This window comes from Bacillus rossius, chromosome 13 (genome assembly GCF_032445375.1).
Source record: "Bacillus rossius redtenbacheri isolate Brsri chromosome 13, Brsri_v3, whole genome shotgun sequence".
Taxonomy (NCBI): domain Eukaryota; kingdom Metazoa; phylum Arthropoda; class Insecta; order Phasmatodea; family Bacillidae; genus Bacillus; species Bacillus rossius.
The window spans coordinates 47,940,710-47,959,292 of record NC_086340.1 but is presented as its reverse complement, the minus strand read 5'-3'; the positions used below and the strand labels follow the sequence as shown (position 1 = coordinate 47,959,292).

The window sequence follows — 18,583 nt, the reverse complement described above, 5'->3', positions numbered from 1 at the left end:
TGCCCGACTGCCCGACTGCCCGACTGCCCGACTGCCCGACTGCCCGACTGCCCGACTGCCCGACTGCCCGACTGCCCGACTGCCCGACTGCCCGACTGCCCGACTGCCCGACTGCCCGACTGCCCGACTGCCCGACTGCCCGACTGCCCGACTGCCCGACTGCCCGACTGCCCGACTGCCCGACTGCCCGACTGCCCGACTGCCCGACTGCCCGACTGCCCGACTGCCCGACTGCCCGACTGCCCGACTGCCCGACTGCCCGACTGCCCGACTGCCCGACTGCCCGACTGCCCGACTGCCCGACTGCCCGACTGCCCGACTGCCCGACTGCCCGACTGCCCGACTGCCCGACTGCCCGACTGCCCGACTGCCCGACTGCCCGACTGCCCGACTGCCCGACTGCCCGACTGCCCGACTGCCCGACTGCCCGACTGCCCGACTGCCCGACTGCCCGACTGCCCGACTGCCCGACTGCCCGACTGCCCGACTGCCCGACTGCCCGACTGCCCGACTGCCCGACTGCCCGACTGCCCGACTGCCCGACTGCCCGACTGCCCGACTGCCCGACTGCCCGACTGCCCGACTGCCCGACTGCCCGACTGCCCGACTGCCCGACTGCCCGACTGCCCGACTGCCCGACTGCCCGACTGCCCGACTGCCCGACTGCCCGACTGCCCGACTGCCCGACTGCCCGACTGCCCGACTGCCCGACTGCCCGACTGCCCGACTGCCCGACTGCCCGACTGCCCGACTGCCCGACTGCCCGACTGCCCGACTGCCCGACTGCCCGACTGCCCGACTGCCCGACTGCCCGACTGCCCGACTGCCCGACTGCCCGACTGCCCGACTGCCCGACTGCCCGACTGCCCGACTGCCCGACTGCCCGACTGCCCGACTGCCCGACTACCGGGAGAGGCAGTGGGTTTTTTCCTGTGCTTTCTGGAAGCGAGATGCCCTTCAGACATTTACCAGTTTTGACTATTTAAGTAATGTGTGGATCCATAATCGACCCTGCGCAAAACACAGACATGACATCCGACATCACAACAAATATTGTTTTAATTTTTGGTTATATTTATAAACGAATTATAAAAGGAATCAAATTATAGTTACGTGATTTGTGTGTGTGTTACAGATGATAGTATCAACATGGCGGACAAGAAAATGCATACAATTGGATCATCCACACTGTCAATAATACCACTGGAAAATTTCAGCTCAACGTAAGTTAATAATATTTATAAAAGTTGAATCACAGCAAGTAGTATATAATAGTATTTCCTAGATCAGGCCTCAGGCGGTGGATTGAAGGTTGTCGGTCCGCCATCTTGGATTGTGACGTCACGACGGCAAAAATTCCTCAAAATTCCTCAAAAATGACTCAAAATGACTCAAAATTTCCCGTTTTAAGAAAAAATTTCCCGTTTTCGAGGGAAAAATTCCCGTTTCGAGGGAAAATTTCCCGTTTTAGTCCTTAAAAATCCCAGCGGCTAGAAATGTCCTGATAGAGGCTTAAGCATCCTTAACTCAAGCCTCAGTTAAGCCTCTATCAGGATGTGACCTTGACCTTTGACCTTGACCCCGACGGCCATCTTGGATCCACCATCTTGGATGACGTCATTTCGTTTTCTCGAACATTCCGGCATTGTGTTATCCGCCATTTTGAATTATGACGTCACCGTTGCAATTTCCGTTACGGCCGCCATCTTTAAATTTATTATCCGATTTTAATGAAAAAAAAATTAGAATTATTAAAAAATTAAATAATAAAATTTTTAATAAAATATTAAAAAAAAAACATTTACGACACGGAGCTCGGAGTCCTCGGTTCGAACCCGACGAGTGCAAAAAAATTAAAAATGGTGACCGATCCTTCCCTCACAGTGGACGCAGGCATACTGACTCCCACCACTTTTTTTTTCAAAGCATATATATCGTCAGGTAGTATGACGTCATGTCCGCCATCTTGTCTTCGATGCTGGAAGCCATCATCATTGTATCGTCGGCTAGAGTGCGCTGACGCCATGTTAGTTTAATTCTTATCCGCTAGAGTGCAGTAATCATTTATTATTGCTGTGACACCCGTCATCTTGAAATTTGACCGCCATCTTGAAAATCTGTTATTATTTAGCTAGAAATTCGGGAAAAATTCCAAAATTCATTAAATAAATTTGTAATCTATATACTGATTAATTAGATCGACTAAGGTCCTTGGTACAATCTAGGACGATGCAAAAAAAATTAAATATAACATCAATTTAACATAATAGTAACAGGTTCAAGGAATTAAACACCACAAGTTCTTTTACAAACATAATATTTATTACATAATTTCTATTCTACTACAGGATCATTTGCGAAAGCCAGCAATCTTATAATCATTTAGTTCCGCAGCGGTGTGAAATGACTAATTCTTAGCTCCAATCGGTTTATACTAGACAGATTCCAGCCAGAACCTTTACAGACATAGTCCACCTCTTCTTGACAGAGTTTCTGGATACCGTTTTTAACAGTTTGCTTCACATCGTTAGAACTGTAAATTACTGCAACCGATGTCTTGAATGCACACTTCTTCACTTTGTCATCGAACGGATATGGCTTTCCATATATACAGTCCAACCACAAGTTATATTTCAAAGGTCCGTTTGTTGCTACATCATCAGTAAGCTGATTGATTATGTCCTCTCTGATATCATCAAGAAAATTACAAATGTCTTTCGACTCACCTAACGTATTTAAATAATAATAGTCCTTCAATGTTCCACGAAATGCAGACTGCACCAAGTAGAAGCCATTATCGTTCACTTGTAATGCTCCGAACACAGTCTTAGGTTTATTTTCCTGTTCAGACGTCATACCAATCGGTTGCTGCACATCGGTTTTCTTGCTTGTACGCTCACGAGCCTTCAACCTAAACCGAGGAGTCGAAATTTCTGCAGGTAGTTCAGCAGTAGGCACACGGACTTCACCTTTACAGTTTTTCGCATGTCGTCGCAAATTATCAATTCGAGTAAACCATTCATGAAACTCATCACATCGAAACTTCATGCGAGATGGATTCTTCGTGCATTTGCTCCGCTCATGTCTTCGTGCATCATGGGAAAATGCGAACGACGTATCACAGTAGCTGCAAGGATACCGTGGTGATGAAGACGATCCTTTCAGACCCGATCCAGATACAGGCGTTACAACAGTAGTACCATTTCCAGGCATTCTCTTATGCACATCGATGCATTGTTGTTGCGACGAAAATATTACTTTCTGCCGAACAGCAGGATCTTTGCATGCCTTCATGTGCGTTTTCATATTATCTTTTCTGGCAAACTGCTTATGACATTTCTCACAAACAAACATTTTACGATATAGGTTCTTGGCACATTCGCTCCTCTCGTGTCGCCGAGCATTGCTGCTGTTTGAGAAAATCTTGTCGCAATAACAGCACCGATGTTCGCTAGTTGTCAAATCAGCATCCATTGAAGTCTCCATCGAGGTCGTATCGTCGATCGTCGTGGTTTCCTGCACATCCAGCTCAGTAGTCGTTAAGCTATCTTCTGCTGGTGGTATCACATCTGTTGAAATCTCCTCCAGTGTTGACATCGACGTTGTCAACGGAATCTGCTCCTTCTCCGTCGTAGCTGTCGTCAAGGTTCCCGTAGACGATGGTACAACCTCCATCGAGTTCGTCGTTAAAGTCGGTAAAGATGCCATCGAGTTCGCAAGAACAGGTAATTACGTGATTAATGCACCAGAAGAAACAAACTAGGTGATCCTTACACCGACGACGTCAGTAACAAACTGAGCGTCCTGTTGTCTAGGACTCGCTTATATACATGCACCGTATGGAATAAAACGCTAGTCAAATCAAGAACCATTTACAATAATACTAGAGTCAAAACAACATTAAAATAGAAGGACCATCAACGAAAAGGCAGCACATTTGGAAGCACCGACAACGAAAAGGCAGCACATTTGGAAGCACCGACAACGAAAAGGCAGCACATTTGGAAGCACCGACAACGAAAAGGCAGCACATTTGGAAGCACCGACAACGAAATGGCAGCACATTTGGAAGCACCGACAACGAAAAAGCAGCACATTTGGAAGCACCGACAACGAAAATACAGCACATTTGGAAGCACCGACAACGAAACGGCAGCACATTTGGAAGCACCGACAACGAAACGGCAGCACATTTGGAAGCACCGACAACGAAACGGCAACACATTTGGAAGCACCGACAACGTAACGGCAGCACATTTGGAAGCACCGACAACGAAAAGGCAGCACATTTGGAAGCACCGACAACGAAACGGCAGCACATTTGGAAGCACCGACAACGAAAAGGCAGCACATTTGGAAGCACCGACAACGAAAAGGCAGCACATTTGGAAGCACCGACAACGAAAAGGCAGCACATTTGGAAGCACCGACAACGAAAAGGCAGCACATTTGGAAGCACCGACAACGAAACGGCAGCACATTTGGAAGCACCGACAACGAAATGGCAGCACATTTGGAAGCACCGACAACGAAAAAGCAGCACATTTGGAAGCACCGACAACGAAAAGACAGCACATTTGGAAGCACCGACAACGAAACGGCAGCACATTTGGAAGCACCGACAACGAAACGGCAGCACATTTGGAAGCACCGACAACGAAACGGCAGCACATTTGGAAGCACCGACAACGAAAAGGCAGCACATTTGGAAGCACCGACAACGAAACGGCAGCACATTTGGAAGCACCGACAACGAAAAGGCAGCACATTTGGAAGCACCGACAACGAAAAGGCAGCACATTTGGAAGCACCGACAACGAAAAGGCAGCACATTTGGAAGCACCGACAACGAAAAGGTAGCACATTTGGAAGCACCGACAACGAAACGGCAGCACATTTGGAAGCACCGACAACGAAAAGGCAGCACATTTGGAAGCACCGACAACGAAAAGGCAGCGCATTTGGAAGCACCGACAACGAAAAGGCAGCACCATCATCAAAAAGGCCGCACATTTGTCATTGGCTCCAATATTCATTGGCTCCAATATTCATTGGCTCCATTATTCATTGATTCCATCAGTCTATTGATTCCATCAGTCTAGTGACTCCATCTGTCATTGGCTCCTACAGTCATTGGCTCCTACAGTCATTGGCTCCAACAACTGTATTTTGTCTCACCAACTCCAAATATATATTTGGCTAGAATTCTACGAGTCTAAGAGACTATGAGACCACATGGCTACGAGTCTAAAATGATCTAGCTGGTTACGAGTTATACATGGCTTGCGAGGCTACAGAGCTACGAAGTTTCTAGTACACAGGTTTACATGACTGCGAGGATACAGGACTACAAGTCTGCAAGAGTACTTGACTACGAAGGTACTCGTCTACATGACTCCAGTTACCGCATCTGTCTTCGACGGAATTTTCTCTTTAGCTCCAACTGCTCCATCAGCATTATGTTATAAGATTACAAGGCCTCTTGCTTACGTAGCTTCAAGTCTACAAGCCTCCAATGCATCATGACTACGAGACTACGATCCATGAGGTTACGAGTCTACGCGATTGCGAGTCTTCTAGGTTACGTGATCGCGAGGCTATAGGACTACGAAGCTTCCAGAACGCATGGTTACGAGACTGCGAGGCTACAATTCTACGAGGTCCCAAGACATCCAGGCTACGCGACTACGAGCCATGAGGTTACGAGACTACGTGACTACGAATCTTCAAGTTTACGAGACTGCGAGGCTACAGAGCTACGAAGCCTCTAATACAAAGTTTTACGTGACTGCGAGGATACAGGACTACCAGTCTGCATGAGTACTTGACTACGAAGCTACTCGTCTACAAGGCTACAATTACAGCATCTGTTTTCGTCAGAATTTTCTCTTTTGCTCCAACTGCACCACCAGCATTATGTTATAAGATTACAAGGCCGCTTGCTTACGTAGCTTCAAGTCTACGAGGATACTTGGATACGTAGCTTCAATTCTACGAGGTCCTAAGACTTCATGACTACGCGACTTCGAGCCATGAGGTTACGAGATTACGTGACTACGAATCTTCATGTTTACGAGACTGCGAGGCTACAGAGCTACGAAGCCTCTAGAAAACGAGTTTACGTGACTGCGTGGATACAGGAATACAAGTCTGCATGAGTTCTTGACTACGAAGCTACTCGTCTAGAAGGCTCCAATTGACACATCTGTCTTCGATGGAATTTTCTCTTTTGCTACATCTACACCATCAGCATTATGTAATAAGATTACAAAGCTACTTGCTTACGTAGCTTCAAGTCTACGAGGCTCCAATACATCATGACTACGAGACTACGAGCCATGAGGTTACGAGACTATGCGATTGCAAGTCTTCAAGGTTACGTCATCGCGAGGCTATAGGACTACGAAGCTTCCAGAACGCATGGTTACGAGAATACATGACTAATTGGCCGCATGGCTACGAAACTTTATGTCTCTAACTGACTACAATAGCACTATTCAGTGGTGAGAGTTAATTTATTTCATGCAAAGGTACTTGCTGCAAGCAGTTCCACTTTTTAACATCAGATGACGTCACGTTTTGCTTGCAGGTAAAATAATATTTATTTATTTTATGCGGGATGCGGGTTGTTTACTATCGATCGCATAAGAAGAATGGCATCGATAGTCTTCAAGGAGAAGGAAGTTCGTCCTTCCTGCTAGTGCTTCTCAGATTTCTCACGGTCCGCCATCTTGGATTGCGACGTCACGGCTGCCATCTTAGATGGGTGTGACTTTGACCTATGACCGAAACCGCAGGAATGATCGCAAGCACACGGATTAACCATCAAAATATTGATAAGAATAATCAGGAGCACACGGAGAAAACCATCATAATATTGGCAAGAATAATCAGGAGCACACGGAGAAAAACGACACATGTTTTCTTTGATATCATAAAATTACAGAAAAAAAATATTTAAAAATAAAAAAAATTAATAAAAAAATTTAAAATAAAAACAAAAAATACATAAAATTCTGGCTTGTACTAGAACTCTATCTTTGCTCAGCAATGATAAGTTTACAAGCTAGCAGAATCTGTTTATGTATTTTTTGTTTTTATTTTAAATTTTTTTATTAATTTTTTTTTATTTTAAAATATTTTTTTTTCTGTAATTTTATGATATCAAAGAAAACATGTGTCGTTTTTCTCCGTGTGCTCCTGATTATTCTTGCCAATATTATGATGGTTTTCTCCGTGTGCTCCTGATTATTCTTATCAATATTTTGATGGTTAATCCGTGTGCTTGCGATCATTCCTGCGGTTTCGGTCATAGGTCAAAGTCACACCCATCTAAGATGGCAGCCGTGACGTCGCAATCCAAGATGGCGGACCGTGAGAAATCTGAGAAGCACTAGCAGGAAGGACGAACTTCCTTCTCCTTGAAGACTATCAATGCCATTCTTCTTATGCGATCGATAGTGAACAACCCGCATCCCGCATAAAATAAATAAATATTATTTTACCTGCAAGCAAAACGTGACGTCATCTGATGTTGAAAAGTGGAACTGCTTGCAGCAAGTACCTTTGCATGAAATAAATTAACTCTCACCACTGAATAGTGCTATTGTAGTCAGTTAGAGACATAAAGTTTCGTAGCCATGCGGCCAATTAGTCATGTATTCTCGTAACCATGCGTTCTGGAAGCTTCGTAGTCCTATAGCCTCGCGATGACGTAACCTTGAAGACTTGCAATCGCATAGTCTGGTAACCTCATGTCTCGTAGTCTCGTAGTCATGATGTATTGGAGCCTCGTAGACTTGAAGCTACGTAAGCAAGTAGCTTTGTAATCTTATTACATAATGCTGATGGTGTAGATGTAGCAAAAGAGAAAATTCCATCGAAGACAGATGTGTCAATTGGAGCCTTGTAGACGAGTAGCTTCGTAGTCAAGAACTCATGCAGACTTGTATTCCTGTATCCACGCAGTCACGTAAACTCGTTTTCTAGAGGCTTCGTAGCTCTGTAGCCTCGCAGTCTCGTAAACATGAAGATTCGTAGTCACGTAATCTCGTAACCTCATGGCTCGAAGTCGCGTAGTCATGAAGTCTTAGGACCTCATAGAATTGAAGCTACGTATCCAAGTATCCTCGTAGACTTGAAGCTACGTAAGCAAGCGGCCTTGTAATCTTATAACATAATGCTGGTGGTGCAGTTGGAGCAAAAGAGAAAATTCTGACGAAAACAGATGCTGTAATTGTAGCCTTGTAGACGAGTAGCTTCGTAGTCAAGTACTCATGCAGACTGGTAGTCCTGTATCCTCGCAGTCACGTAAACCTGTGTACTAGAGGCTTCGTAGCTCTGTAGCCTCGCAGTCTCGTAAACTTGAAGATTCGTAGTCACGTAGTCTCGTAACCTCATGGCTCGTAGTCGCGTAGCCTGGATGTCTTGGGACCTCGTAGAATTGTAGCCTCGCAGTCTCGTAACCATGCGTTCTGGAAGCTTCGTAGTCCTATAGCCTCGCGATCACGTAACCTAGAAGACTCGCAATCGCGTAGACTCGTAACCTCATGGATCGTAGTCTCGTAGTCATGATGCATTGGAGGCTTGTAGACTTGAAGCTACGTAAGCAAGAGGCCTTGTAATCTTATAACATAATGCTGATGGAGCAGTTGGAGCAAAAGAGAAAATTCCGTCGAAGACAGATGCGGTAACTGGAGTCATGTAGACGAGTACCTTCGTAGTCAAGTACTCTTGCAGACTTGTAGTCCTGTATCCTCGCAGTCATGTAAACCTGTGTACTAGAAACTTCGTAGCTCTGTAGCCTCGCAAGCCATGTATAACTCGTAACCAGCTAGATCATTTTAGACTCGTAGCCATGTGGTCTCATAGTCTCTTAGACTCGTAGAATTCTAGCCAAATATATATTTGGAGTTGGTGAGACAAAATACAGTTGTTGGAGCCAATGACTGTAGGAGCCAATGACTGTAGGAGCCAATGACTGTAGGAGCCAATGATAGATGGAGTCACTAGACTGATGGAATCAATAGACTGATGGAATCAATGAATAATGGAGCCAATGAATATTGGAGCCAATGAATATTGGAGCCAATGACAAATGTGCGGCCTTTTTGATGATGGTGCTGCCTTTTCGTTGTCGGTGCTTCCAAATGCGCTGCCTTTTCGTTGTCGCTGCTTCCAAATGTGCTGCCTTTTCGTTGTCGGTGCTTCCAAATGTGCTGCCGTTTCGTTGTCGGTGCTTCCAAATGTGCTGCCTTTTCGTTGTCGGTGCTTCCAAATGTGCTGCCTTTTCGTTGTCGGTGCTTCCAAATGTGCTGCCTTTTCGTTGTCGGTGCTTCCAAATGTGCTGCCTTTTCGTTGTCGGTGCTTCCAAATGTGCTGCCGTTTCGTTGTCGGTGCTTCCAAATGTGCTGCCTTTTCGTTGTCGGTGCTTCCAAATGTGCTGCCGTTTCGTTGTCGGTGCTTCCAAATGTGCTGCCGTTTCGTTGTCGGTGCTTCCAAATGTGCTGCCGTTTCGTTGTCGGTGCTTCCAAATGTGCTGCCGTTTCGTTGTCGGTGCTTCCAAATGTGCTGTATTTTCGTTGTCGGTGCTTCCAAATGTGCTGCTTTTTCGTTGTCGGTGCTTCCAAATGTGCTGCCATTTCGTTGTCGGTGCTTCCAAATGTGCTGCCTTTTCGTTGTCGGTGCTTCCAAATGTGCTGCCTTTTCGTTGTCGGTGCTTCCAAATGTGCTGCCTTTTCGTTGTCGGTGCTTCCAAATGTGCTGCCTTTTCGTTGTCGGTGCTTCCAAATGTGCTGCCTTTTCGTTGTCGGTGCTTCCAAATGTGCTGCCTTTTCGTTGATGGTCCTTCTATTTTAATGTTGTTTTGACTCTAGTATTATTGTAAATGGTTCTTGATTTGACTAGCGTTTTATTCCATACGGTGCATGTATATAAGCGAGTCCTAGACAACAGGACGCTCAGTTTGTTACTGACGTCGTCGGTGTAAGGATCACCTAGTTTGTTTCTTCTGGTGCATTAATCACGTAATTACCTGTTCTTGCGAACTCGATGGCATCTTTACCGACTTTAACGACGAACTCGATGGAGGTTGTACCATCGTCTACGGGAACCTTGACGACAGCTACGACGGAGAAGGAGCAGATTCCGTTGACAACGTCGATGTCAACACTGGAGGAGATTTCAACAGATGTGATACCACCAGCAGAAGATAGCTTAACGACTACTGAGCTGGATGTGCAGGAAACCACGACGATCGACGATACGACCTCGATGGAGACTTCAATGGATGCTGATTTGACAACTAGCGAACATCGGTGCTGTTATTGCGACAAGATTTTCTCAAACAGCAGCAATGCTCGGCGACACGAGAGGAGCGAATGTGCCAAGAACCTATATCGTAAAATGTTTGTTTGTGAGAAATGTCACAAGCAGTTTGCCAGAAAAGATAATATGAAAACGCACATGAAGGCATGCAAATGTCCTGCTGTTCGGCAGAAAGTAAAGGTTTCGTCGCAACAACGATGCATCGATGTGCATAAGAGAATGCCTGGAAATGGTACTACTGTTGTAACGCCTGTATCTGGATCGGGTCTGAAAGGATCGTCTTCATCACCACGGTATCCTTGCAGCTACTGTGATACGTCGTTCGCATTTTCCCATGATGCACGAAGACATGAGCGGAGCAAATGCACGAAGAATCCATCTCGCATGAAGTTTCGATGTGATGAGTGTCATGAATGGTTTACTCGAATTGATAATTTGCGACGACATGCGAAAAACTGTAAAGGTGAAGTCCGTGTGCCTACTGCTGAACTACCTGCAGAAATTTCGACTCCTCGGTTTAGGTTGAAGGCTCGTGAGCGTACAAGCAAGAAAACCGAAGTTCAGCAACCGTTTGGTATGACGTCTGAACAGGAAAATAAACCCAAGACTGTGTTCGGAGCATTACAAGTGAACGGTAATGGCTTCTACTTGGCGCAGTCTGCATTTCGTGGAACATTGAAGGACTATTATTATTTAAATACGTTAGGTGAGTCGAAAGACATTTGTAATTTTCTTGATGATATCAGAGATGACGTAATCAATCAGCTTACTGATGATGTAGCAACAAACGGACCTTTGAAATATAACTTGTGGTTGGACTGTATATATGGAAAGCCATATCCGTTCGATGACAAAGTGAAGAAGTGTGCATTCAAGACATCGGCTGCAGTAATTTACAGTTCTAACGATGTGAAGCAAACTGTTAAAAACGGTATCCAGAAACTCTGTCAAGAAGAGGTGGACTATGTCTGTAAAGGTTCTGACTGGACTCTGTCTAGTATAAACCGATTGGAGCTAAGAATTAGTCATTTCACACCGCTGCCGAACTAAATGATTATAAGATTGCTGGCTTTCGCAAATGATCCTGTAGTAGAATATAAATTATGTAATAAATATTATGTTTGTAAAAGAACTTGTGGTGTTTAATTCCTCGAACCTGTTACTATTATGTTAAATTGATGTTATATTTAATTTTTTTGCATCGTCCTAGATTGTACCAAGGACCTTAGTCGATCTAATTAATCAGTATATAGATTACAAATTTATTTAATGAATTTTGGAATTTTTCCCGAATTTATAGCTAAATAATAACGGATTTTCAAGATGGCGGTCAAATTTCAAGATGACGGGTGTCACAGCAATAATAAATGATTACTGCATTCTAGCGGATAAGAATTAAACTAACATGGCGTCAGCGCACTCTAGCCGACGATACAATGATGATGGCTTCCAGCATCGAAGACAAGATGGCGGACATGACGTCATACTACCTGACGATATATATGCTTTGAAAAAAAAAGTGGTGGGAGTCAGTATGCCTGCGTCCACTGTGAGGGAAGGATCGGTCACCATTTTTAATTTTTTTGCACTCGTCGGGTTCGAACCGAGGACTCCGAGCTCCGTGTCGTAAATGTTTTTTTTTAAATATTTTATTAAAAATTTTATTATTTAATTTTTTATAATTTTAAATTTTTTTTCATTAAAATCGGATAATAAATTTAAAGATGGCGGCCGTAACGGAAATTGCAACGGTGACGTCATAATTCAAAATGGCGGATAACACAATGCCGGAATGTTCGAGAAAACGAAATGACGTCATCCAAGATGGTGGATCCAAGATGGCCGTCGGGGTCAAGGTCAAAGGTCAAGGTCACATCCTGATAGAGGCTTAACTGAGGCTTGAGTTAAGGATGCTTAAGCCTCTATCAGGACATTTCTAGCCGCTGGGATTTTTAAGGACTAAAACGGGAAATTTTCCCTCGAAACGGGAATTTTTCCCTCGAAAACGGGAAATTTTTTCTTAAAACGGGAAATTTTGAGTCATTTTGAGTCATTTTTGAGGAATTTTGAGGAATTTTTGCCGTCGTGACGTCACAATCCAAGATGGCGGACCGACAATCTTCAATCCACCGCCTGAGGCCTGATCTAGGAAATACTATTATATACTACTACAGCAATAACAACTAGTGACACTCTTCAAACAGTCGTTTAAAACACTCAAACGTTAATTTTAAAACACCGTATTTAGCCTTCGATGTTTAATAAATGGAATATATCATCGATAATTTACTTTTTTCTTACTTTTATAATCAGCATACATTTATAAATATGTTCTACAATAATCTACCTCTTATTCAAGCTGGATTGATTCAGTTATTTTTGAAGCTTAGTTCTTTGCAAACACAGGCACTGCCTTGCTTTGAAAACTTAATTCAATTTCCTGATCAGAAACCAGTTATCTCTAAGGTAAAAGCTTATCAAGCAAAAGGAATGGAAAGACTTTCAGTAGAAGAATGTGAGACTGATGATGGCGACTGAAATATCAGCCGAAAGTTTAGTGAATTCTTCACTATTTAATTGCCTAAAACACACAATATAATCAATTTAATGCATACCTATATTATATCAAATAAAAAAGCTAAGTGGTTTTAATACACGTAAAATATTAATACCCTATAAAAATATAATTATCTATTAAAATAATATATTGTGCATATTTAAAAATTAATGGAATGAATTTGAATGGATGGAAGTTAATTAGTAAAAAATAAATTAATTGTTAGTATTTGTCAATTAATGTAAACGAAAAGATAAAATAAAATATTTTATTATTTTTTTTGCATAAACAATTAAGTTATTTATTATTAGTTACTATTATTAAAACGGTAGTGTACCTACAAAATTTAGTTTATTTATACACATAACCAGGATGTCCATAACTCTGCATCAAACCGAGAATTAATTTAGGCCAGTAAATCATGTTTCTAAATCAAAAACCCAATATTCAAAAAGTGTTGTAATATGGAGTTATAAAAAAATTTTGAAAAGATTTTATATCCTCGCCCTGCTCCTAATAATTTGATATTGTGACTATAAAGTTTTGCTACACAATCATAAACAACGTTTTTAATAATAATAATTTTAAAAGAATAATACATGCTATATTTTTAGTGAAACAAATTCTTCCTACGACTTATGCGGCAAGTTTTAATCGATTTACTTTGACTATTCACCCCCGAAAAAATTCTATTTGCTTACTTAACATGTTATTTGCTTTGATTAGCCATTTTTTTCAAAAATCTTGTTAGTTATATATTAGTAATATTCGCCCGATAAGAATTAATTGCAGCATAAATATTTCAAATAAAATTTCCCCTAAAAGTATAAATTTTTTAAAATTTATTTTGATTTGTTATCAAAAGAATTGAGTAGCGAAAGTTTTTAGTCAAAATTTCCAAAAATGCCTATAGCTCGAAAATTATTACACTATCTTTTTGATTTATAGATTTTGTTTTGACTCAGAACCATAATTTACTGGCCTGTCATCTATTCAAAGCTTGAAGTAGAGCTTGGTATATTGTGTATGAAACGGTTTTTTTTTTTAATTTACATGATTATACGAGTTTTACAATTAATTGAAAGTTGTTCTGACACGATAATCATCAATATCGTACAATTAAATTATATGGCATAATTGTAACATTTCTGAAAGAAACGTGATATGTAACTTAAAAATTGTATAGTTATGCTGATTCTAGCAAAGGCTTCAGGCTGAAGTGCGAGGTGTAGTTTAATTACAGGACGCCATCTTGGATACTGATGATCTTTGACTCTCAAAGGTTGCCTAAAATTACTCAACAGTAACCAGAATAACTCGAATGACTCGAAATTTCTTATTTTCAAAAGGAAAATCATATTTTCTAGCAAACATTTCGCGTTTAATTTCCCAAAAATATTAATGGCTTGAAAGGTTCCTAAATGTATTTGTTTCCCACTCAAGCCTCTGGGTGAGTTGAATTTTTTAACTTTACGAAGTCTGACATTTGATACCACCGAGTAAAGTTTTACACTAGATTATGTTTTAACCTTAAACCTATCAAATACCTACTTACATTTCTTCAAAAAAAATTAATTATCTCTATTACATCAATTTATTGTGTACGTAATGGAATTGAGAGTCCCCGGTGCAAAAACGTTGAGGGCAATTAAATAATATTAATGTAATTAATATTTTCTTTATAAATATCATAGTAAAAATGTCTTGAATTTTCAATTTTTTTGAAAATTTTTTGCCGGATGTGTTTTCTAAAAACTTGGCAATTTGACGAATTTTTCCGAATTTTTACCAAATTTGTGCAACATTAGAGTAATTTTTGACAATTTTTGAAGGTCAATGACAAATGTTAAAGTAAGGCCATCCAAAATGGCTGCCGTGACGTTACGGCGGTCGGTCATTGACTCCATCCTCAATCCTTCCTTGGATCTTGCGCCAGTAAATACAATTGTATACTACTACATAAACGATTATTATTTGTTTCCTATGAACAGTAAACAATGAAATGACAGATATGAGGTTTTCTGCGCGTGGAGAGATTTTTTTCATACTTGTCTTAGGAATTTGAAAGTGATTTTTTTGGTAAATTATGCATAAAAATTTAGACTCAAAATTAATAAGATTAATTATTTTTTTAGAAAAAAAATAAGTCTTCGAAGGTTTTTTTAAATAATTGTTTTAATGTATTATATTTTAAGTGATATTTGATTTGATATTTATAATTATAAATACCAAATATTATAAAAATTTCAATCTGTTTTTATTTTTCAGTTTTATTTTAAGAATTTACAACCAATATATCAATAAAAAAATTTAAATAACCCCAAAACTACACAAACTATACTACCTCCTAAAAAGTTGCATTAAAAACGATTTCTGAGTACCTATGCTGAATAAGTACACACGTATTATTGTATTCTAAAAGTGCCTTTTTGTCTTCTCAGTAGCTGCATGTGGTGTACAGGTATCGCAACAAGTGATTTAAACAGGAAACGTGTTGTTTTACAGGACACATCTTACTGAAAATAAAAGTACAGAAAAACAACAGAACTATGACCCATTCTGTGAGAGAGACGTGGAACATCCAAACAGGTATTTAAACGATACAAATAAATAGTTTTAATCTTAATTTTTTACCTGTATATCTAAAAGTTAAGTTTATATGCAGGTTCTGGTAAATACATATCTTACGATAGTAAAAATTTCAATAGGTACGCTTGTAAAGAACATATTTTAAACAAGTAAAATAAATAATTATAGGAAACTCTACTTAGAGACATAAATGAAGCTATGACTGAGAATAAGTTCTCTCGTAAAATTAAACTTGCACAATGTAACTGCCTATAATCGAGGGGTAAGTACGGGGCCGGAAACAACGCGCTTAGAAACAATTACTTAATGAGAGTATAATGTGCGCAGGCTTTCACGGTGATTGTCTGAAGTAGCTTGGCTTCTGAACTGTAGCCGTGTCCCTGGCGAATAATTCACCGACGTTTCGGTCGACATTGCAGTCGCCATCGTCAGGGAGCAGTTGCCTACGATGGCGACTGCAATGTCGACCGAAAGTCGGTGAAGCTACACCCCAGAAGCCAAGCTACTTAATGAAAGTATACTGTGAGACGGCACAGCTATCACAGACTGATAACAGCGACAACAGAGCCATTAAGGCGAGGATGTCCAGACACGCAGGAAGACAGGTGGTTGCTAGGGCGGATGTTAGGCTAGGCCACCCTGCAGTCACGACCCTGCAGGACAACACTAGTGTCAGGAGTCAGTAGACAGTACCTTAACCTCGACCTTTGTCCTTGACCCCGGCAGCAATCTGGGATTGAAGAAAACTATGCAAACTACAAAATTTATTCTAAAAATATCTGCTACTGGAAATTCGAGAAAATAATATCGGATACAATTTTAGAAAAAGTCATGAATGCCATATAAAACCCTATTTTGTATTTAAAAGAAAAAGGAACAAAGGGAGTTAGGAATCCGTGGTTCGATCCACACGAAGGCAATGTAATAAAATACTATAAAAATATATATGTACGTCAAGTGGGGTTACTTTGACCAAATTTGTTAAAAAATGTTAAATAATTCGTAAGCATATTGATAGAAAGTAAAACCAAGAATAGCACATTTGGGGCTGGCACTTAAGCTAACTGTGAAAATGTGTACATCCTAATTATCTCTCATTAATTTGGAACAGGATTTTTTTTTCTAAGTGGTCAATGTTATCCCTTGTGTGGGGTAACTTTGACCACGTGTTAAAAACCTCAGGTTGAGGCATCCTGAGTCATAGTAACCCCACAGGGATGAATTATTGACCCTTTAAATGATAAAATGTAGCTTCTATATTGTTATATACTATATTTAACATGCTGTTTTACATCAAACTAAGAATGCCAAACATAAAATATTCATATATTATAATTATAGGTGTCATGCAACTTTAATAATGACATATTTAAAAACTAGGAACCAATATTTCACATAAAATATTTGCAAAACAATTAACACTTAAACAGAAATGTTTTCAAAGATTTTCACATCAGTAACACACACTTAGTTTATATCAAATCCTCTGAGTTCATCATGTGAAAACCGCAAACCACGTTTCAGCAGATCGGGTTTGCTCAGCACACTGATAACTTGATCCCTTGAAATCACACTCTCGTCAAGAATTTCAGGCCACACAAATTTCCCAGTATTCCTTTGTCGTTTCAGGAATTTCACTTGCAATTCAGAGTTGTGAATTACTGTAACTTCCCCAACAAAATTCTTGCGTGTTTTGTGCATAGTTGGTATCCACACGACCACAAAATCACCAGGGTTGAGATTTTGTGAACTGGTTGCCTGTTCGCTGTTTGTAGCCTGTTCTGTGGATGGTTCCGATGAATTGTTGACATTACTGTCATTGCTGGAAACAGATCCACATGGATCATCAACCAATTCCTCTCTGGCAAAAGAACCACTGTCCTCTCTGGAAAATGATCCACACGGATTATTACCAATGTCTTCTACTCCGACACTCTTCCCAGGTATTACATTTACCTTGGTGCGTTTTCTTCTGGGTTGTGAAGTACCATCATTACAATGCCTCATGTTTTGTAGCATTTCAACCACCACTTCAGAAACCCTAGGCATAATTTCTTCCAAATCTGTACTTCCTCCCTGGGGTAATTTCTCCAAAACTTCATCAGGGTTAAAAGGACTTATCCCACACTTTCTAAATCCAGATATAAGGTTTTGACTACAGCCATCTTCACCAGGACCCTTCACTTTGTCATACAAAACCTTTAACAATGATGAGAAACTGTCTTTTGACAGAGTTTGAGATTTCCTTTTCAGCCCATCTTTCCAGTTATCAAGAATTTGGCGCCAGTATTTTTTAAGAGGGCCATAAAATGCAACGTCAAGTGGCTGGCAAATGTGTGTTGAATTTCTCGGAATACAGACAAATGAAATTTTATTTGTTTGTGCTGCCGCTATGACTTCTGGAGTAAAGTGGCTGGACAGATTATCTCCAATGAGAACAACCCTAGCATTTAGTTTCTTTACATGTGGCAGAAACAATGAAAAAAAAAAACAGTCACTAAAAATATGTGCATCAAACCAACCAGAATGACTTCGATTGTAGCGAGTTTTGGCAGGGCCTCCTTCCATCCAAGGCTGCCATAGATGTTCAGATTTGTAGACTACGTATGGGGGCAAAAGTGTTCCTGATGCAGATCCACAAAACATCAACGAAATACTGGTCTTACTGCTCTCCTTAATTCTTTCTGCATACTTAACCCCACGCTTAAAAATACATTTTTTTGTTCCAGGGTCGTCACACAGATTAGTTTCGTCGTAATTATAAATGTGCTCTGGTGGAACAAATGAATCAACACTTTCGTCTTGCATGGAAACTTTGAGATTGTCAAAATATTCCTTAATTTCATCTGGCGTCAGTGCTGCCTTCTGATGCTTGATATTTTGGCATTGCTTGAAAGTGAGGTTGTGTTTGTTTCTTGCAAGGAACGCACGAGCCCACTCTAACCCTGGTAGGTTATTCTTCCCAAATGCTTTTACCTTCCTTCCAATTTTGTCAAGGTAAGCTTTAGCAAGATAGCGTAGATCTTGTAAATCAAAAGGAAAGCCCCATTTACTTACAGTTATCATATGTTCCACAAATGCATTTTCCTCCTGTTCGGAAAAAATTGTAGG

General features: G+C 41.0%; 1 protein-coding gene across 1 annotated transcript in view; it reads left to right on the top strand.

Moving 5' to 3' along the window:
* LOC134538544 (proton-coupled amino acid transporter-like protein pathetic) overlaps positions 1-18,583 on the top strand; it is a 101,222-nt gene that overhangs the window by 13,458 nt on the left and 69,181 nt on the right. Inside the window, exons 2-3 of the mRNA XM_063379959.1 lie at positions 1,136-1,223; positions 15,389-15,472. Coding sequence (XP_063236029.1) covers positions 1,150-1,223; positions 15,389-15,472 — 158 coding nt within the window. The 5' untranslated portion in view covers positions 1,136-1,149. The remainder of the gene's footprint in view (positions 1-1,135; positions 1,224-15,388; positions 15,473-18,583) is intronic.